This window comes from Lactuca sativa, chromosome 2, assembly GCF_002870075.4.
Source record: "Lactuca sativa cultivar Salinas chromosome 2, Lsat_Salinas_v11, whole genome shotgun sequence".
Lineage (NCBI taxonomy): Eukaryota > Viridiplantae > Streptophyta > Magnoliopsida > Asterales > Asteraceae > Lactuca > Lactuca sativa.
In genome coordinates, this window is record NC_056624.2 from 122566903 (window position 1) to 122572327 (window position 5425).

The following is a 5425-nucleotide window of genomic DNA, read 5'->3' on the forward strand; positions in this document are numbered from 1 at the left end:
TGTAAGTCAATTTGAAGTTTAAACTTGTTTGATTTGTAGTTCAACCTAGACATATGTAGTTGATTTAATTATCATTTCCGAATCTGAACTCTTAAGTATGTGTTGTTAGGTTGTAACTTGAATTTGACTTATGTTTAACATCTAGTAATCTTTGATTTGATCTTAATCATGTGTTTGGTTGGTTCTCTTTTTCATTTGATCAATGAATTAGGGTTCTAGTTAATCTAGTTAATCAAATTATGAAATTCGTATATGTTTTATGATTTGATGTTAGTAACACACACTTACTTGGTTGTAATTAGATCAAAATTAGTGTAATCAAAGATTAAATGTTTATATTCCCAAGCTTAAGAGGAATGTTAAACATTGTTGGTAATTAGTGCAAGAACTTAATGTCATTTAATGATTTGATGCAAGAGCTTATTTGAGTTAAATCAATTAAATGAAGTTTTATTTGAAGAGCTTGTTTTGAATAAAATATTTTTGCCAATTTGGATATTAGAGTTTATTAATATCCAACATACCAACCTAGATTGAACATGAGTTATAATCATATTAAATCTTTCAACATAATACATGTATAAGAGTCAGAATCGGAAATGTACTTCTTTTATTGCGTTTTTTTTATCAATCTTTCTTATTTATGAAGTTTAGTTCAAGCTCAAACACAATCCCCCATTTTAATATTATCTGTATTATGTGTGAAAATATGGCAAGATAAGAAGTCCTGTATTCCTGTGGACCGACCCTGCTTACTCTATATTATTTTTAGTGTTAGAAATAGCAGTGATTAGAGTTTTACTAATATTATTTTATCCCATCATTTGTTGGTTTGACACCCAAACATTAACCGTTGTTTGTTAATCTTTTCAGGATCCTCTAGGTGAGTAAAGTGAAGAACACGACGTGGTTGTGACGACATTTCACATTCTCATGACATTTCACATTCTCATGACATTTTGGATATGTAAATCTGGGATCATGAATTCCATATTTTGGTTTATAAAACCTTTTAGTAAAATGGAATATTTTATTTTGGAAATTTTAACGGGATGAAATCACAAATGTTTTCTTTTACAAATGATTTTTATAATTAAATTTTCAAAATTATGATCTAAAACATATTCTTTTCAAATAAAATAAAATTTTAAATTTAGGATGATACAGTGAAAAAGACAACCAGTGATGTTTGTGTCCAAGAAATCCTATGGGTTTGTGTGTTCTAGAAACTAGAGAGGAGAGGGAAACGAGAAGAGTAAAGTGTATTTTTGGATGGAAGGAGTTGCCGGAAAAATTATGTTGACAATAGATGCCATGGTCGTCAAGAACCGAATGAACCTCCAATAATCGGTCAACATGATATTTTATGAACAAAAAAAAGAGTTTAGTATTAAAAATTTAAAAAAACTAACAAAAAAATACTTCAATATTGTGAATGAAGAAGATGCAAAATTCATTACCCTTGTTAAATTCCTAATAAGGCGTTACTTATAAACTACTAAATAGCTTAATTTAGAACTAGAGATTCTTGTCATCTACTGTTTAGGTCTGGATTTTTCTCATATAACATTGTGCACAAATATTTATACAAAAATCCAAAAAAAAAAAAAATAGTATTATAAAAGCGTATACCTGTTATTAGATGGACAAAGATAGGGAACATGTAAAAATATGAATTATGTTATATTAAAAAAAAAAAAAAAAAAAAAAAAAAGATAACGTAATCAAAACCACAAACAAACAATTTCTCCACAAAATTAGGGTTTTCACTCGCTCCATTTTCCTAATATCATTTTCAAATGATCATTCTTTGATCCTCTCATGCTACCCCCAAACTGAAACCCTAAATCTGCATCAAAAATATCATAACAAAAACACCATTATTCCCATGGGGGGTTGCATGTCCATTGCCAACAAAAAATTAATCAAGAAGACCAAGAACAATGTCAAACCCATACACTCACACGATCATGATCATAAAACGACTAAACTACATGCCTCCTGCACAAACCTCCGGCGACCTCACGTACTCAGGGAATCCTCCGGTAACAATATATTCCGGTGGTATCGTTTTGGGGGAGAGCTTGGAAGAGGTGAGTTTGGGGTGACGTATGAATGTCAAGATAAGGTGAGCGGGGAGAAGGTTGCATGCAAGAAGATATCAAAGAGCAGGTTGAGGACAGAGGTTGACATTGAAGACGTAAGGAGGGAGGTTGAGATTATGAGACACTTGCCACCACACCCTAATATTGTGAGGTATAGAGATGTGTTCGAGGACAAAGAGGCTATTTATTTGGTTATGGAACTTTGCGAGGGAGGTGAATTGTTTGATAGGATCGTTAGTAAAGGTCATTATACCGAAAGAGCTGCTGCTCTTGTTACCAAAACCATCGTTGAAGTTGTTCAGGTTAATACATTAATCTTAAATTCATTTAATTTGAACTAGAAACAGTTACGACCCTCGTTCTTAAAAATGAGCCTTGAATGCACTTTGACTTACACCAACAATTTCAACAAAAAACCGTCACAAAGCATCTAGGGTTTTCTATCGCAAAATTGAGATGTTCCATTTTCGTGACACAGTTTAGACCTTATTTACATACGCAATATAAGGCCCTTTTATTATTGTAAAAGAGGTCACCATATACATATTGTCGTTAAATAAAAACAGTTGTTAGGTTATGTATGCTTTTGTAGGTATGCCACAAGCATGGGGTAATACATAGAGATTTGAAACCGGAGAACTTCTTATACGCTAACCGAGGCGAAAACGCTCCCCTAAAAGCAATTGATTTTGGTCTTTCCATCTTCTTCAAACCTGGTAAGTCTTTAAAGTTGTCTTTGTTAGATTGGACATGACTTGATAGTAGTGGATTGGATTGGATTTGTTGGATTAGTTGGACAATGACTACTTTTGATGGTGAACTTGAAGGGAATTTGCACATCAAAACAAATTACAATATCATGTATTGTCCTACATAATACCCGAGGCCTAAAAAACCTATCTAATGTTTGTTGTTTGTTAACTTAAGCTATAAATTAATGTGTCATGTTTTGGTGCTAGAGCATCGGTTTAAGGAAATTGTGGGAAGTCCATATTACATGGCTCCAGAGGTTCTTAGACGGAATTATGGAGCAGAAGTTGATATTTGGAGTGCTGGGGTCATTCTATATATATTATTATGTGGAGTTCCTCCTTTTTGGGCAGGTAATTACAAATAATTTTTTTAAAGATATGTGGATCTTTTTGTTAAATATGAAAGTTGAGGGGTATACTTGCACAACTTCTTATATATGGAGGGGTTCGATGTAACTAGAACAGAAACCGAAGAAGGAATTGCGCACGCGATCATAAAAGGCGATATAAATTTCCGTAGAGATCATTGGCCACTTGTCTCCGAGGATGCCAAAAATCTCGTCAAGGGCATGTTGGAACCTAGCCCACACAAACGTCTTAAAGTTGAACAAGTCCTTGGTATGTACCTTATGCTTTTAAATTTGTACATTTCAAACTAGCACACTAAATTTTAGAGTAAATTACATGTATGGTCCCTATGGTTTAGGGTAATTTGCACGTTTGGTCCCTAACTTATTTTTTTAATTCGGAAGGTCCCTATTGTTTGTTTTTGTTACACGCTTGGTCCCTGTCTTACCTAAAAAGACTATTTTTCCCCTGATTTTTTAATTTATTTAAATAAGCACACTCTCAACCCCACTCCCTTCACCTTACCCTACCTATCCCATCATTTTTTCATATTCAAATAATAGTATTTTTAGGTAAGACAGGGACCAAACACGTAACAAAAACAAATAGAAGGGACCAAACGCGTAACAAAAACAAACAGTAGGGACCTTCCGAGTTAAAAAAATAAATTAGGGACAAAACGTGCAAATTACCCCAAACCATAGGGACCATTCGTGTAATTTACTCTAAATTTTAATAATTACTCACATGTCCATAGGAAGCAACTGGATACAAAATGCGGATAAGGCACCTAATATTCCTTTGGGAGAAAACGTTCGATCAAGAATTCAACAGTTCTCTTTGATGAACAAGTTCAAAAAGAAAGTCATCCGTGTAAGTTATTAATTTGACTATAGGATTATCGAGTTGACCTCAAAACTCAAAATACAAGACATTTTATTCGGTTTTCATCCAATTAAATCAGCTCGTAGCAGAAAATTTGCCAAACGAACAAATGGATGGATTGAAAAAGATGTTCAATGACATGGACAAAGACAAAAACGGTGCACTCACTTTCGAAGAGCTCAAGGATGGCCTAAGTTCAATCGGTGATCACCCCGTTGATGATCCTGATATTCAAATGTTCATGGAAGCTGTGAGTTATCCATTTTGAAAAAGATGCATGTTGATTAGTCATTAGTCATTAGATCAACTAATTTATGTGTATTTCTTGTTTGAAAGGCCGATCTTGATCAAAAAGGGGTGCTAAACTGCGAGGAGTTTCTAACGATTGTGGTGCATCTAAAAAAGATTAGCAACGAAGAACAACTCCGACAAGCATTCCGGCATTTTGACAAGAACCGAAATGGATACATCGAGTTTGATGAGTTGAAAGAATGTTTGTTCGATGGACACATGAATCCACACAACGAAAAAATGGTTCACGAAATTATAATCGATGCTGACCTAGATAAGGTTTGACTTCACAAGTCAAATGAATACATTCAAGATTTGACCTAAGAAATCTAATCGGTTCTTTTGTGATGTAGGATGGTCGGATTAGTTACCCGGAATTTGCGGCCATGATGACGACAGGAATGGATTGGAAGATGTCTTCTCGGCAGTATTCGAGAGCGAAGCTTCATGCAATAAGCATGAAGATGTTCAAAGATAATTCGATAAAATCAGGAGACTGAATGGGATACGTTTTTGGGTGGTAGATATCTGTAATTTGATGGAAAACGGCTTAAAACAAGCAAAACCTTTGACGAATCCAAAAACAACGATGCTATATCGATCGACTTGCACCTTCGTGCAATTAGAGTTGTACCTCAATGTGTAAAACCTTACCTCAGTTCGTAAGCTTTTAGTTGTTTTCTTGGGTTATCTCTCTATTTTGGACATGGGATCAATCATAATAACCTTCCGAGGTTTTTTATGAGCTAAATAATAAGCACGTCAAATGCCGAACACATCCCAAGTTCATTACAAAATATGCGATAAAATGAAACGATTTCTAAGAAAAAAAAAAGTATAGGTGGCTTATAGTAAAAAAAAAAAAAAAAGTATTGCTCGACATGTTGTCACTGAGGTAGGTATTACCCATATCTATACGCCTATTTTTAAAACTCTCCTACATTAAACTATATTTAGGTAATATGATCCAAAAAAATATTAATGTTTATATTAGGTATATGTATGTCAGTATGTGCATGTGTAGTAGGAAAAAATATGTGGCTA

The 5425-nt window shown here is 33.9% G+C and overlaps 1 protein-coding gene across 1 annotated transcript; it reads left to right on the plus strand.

The window, feature by feature from the left end:
* Window positions 1–1873: 1873 nt before the first annotated feature.
* On the plus strand, window positions 1874–5039 carry LOC111888214 (calcium-dependent protein kinase 24). Its single transcript, XM_023884351.3, has 8 exons — window positions 1874–2407; window positions 2698–2821; window positions 3065–3208; window positions 3323–3475; window positions 3963–4078; window positions 4170–4340; window positions 4427–4660; window positions 4735–5039. Exons 1-8 carry the CDS (start codon window positions 1889–1891, stop codon window positions 4879–4881), a joined length of 1608 nt encoding a protein of 535 aa, XP_023740119.1. The 5' UTR covers window positions 1874–1888; the 3' UTR covers window positions 4882–5039.
* Window positions 5040–5425: the final 386 nt, after the last annotated feature.

Bases quoted from the DNA above. Each gene is read 5' to 3' on its own strand.
- LOC111888214 (XM_023884351.3), top strand. From the start codon at position 1,889: ATGGGGGGTTGCATGTCCATTGCCAACAAAAAATTAATCAAGAAGACC. The intron at 2,408-2,697 runs GTTAATACATTA...ATGCTTTTGTAG, and splicing joins CCATCGTTGAAGTTGTTCAG to GTATGCCACAAGCATGGGGT. The intron at 3,476-3,962 runs GTATGTACCTTA...ACATGTCCATAG, and splicing joins TAAAGTTGAACAAGTCCTTG to GAAGCAACTGGATACAAAAT.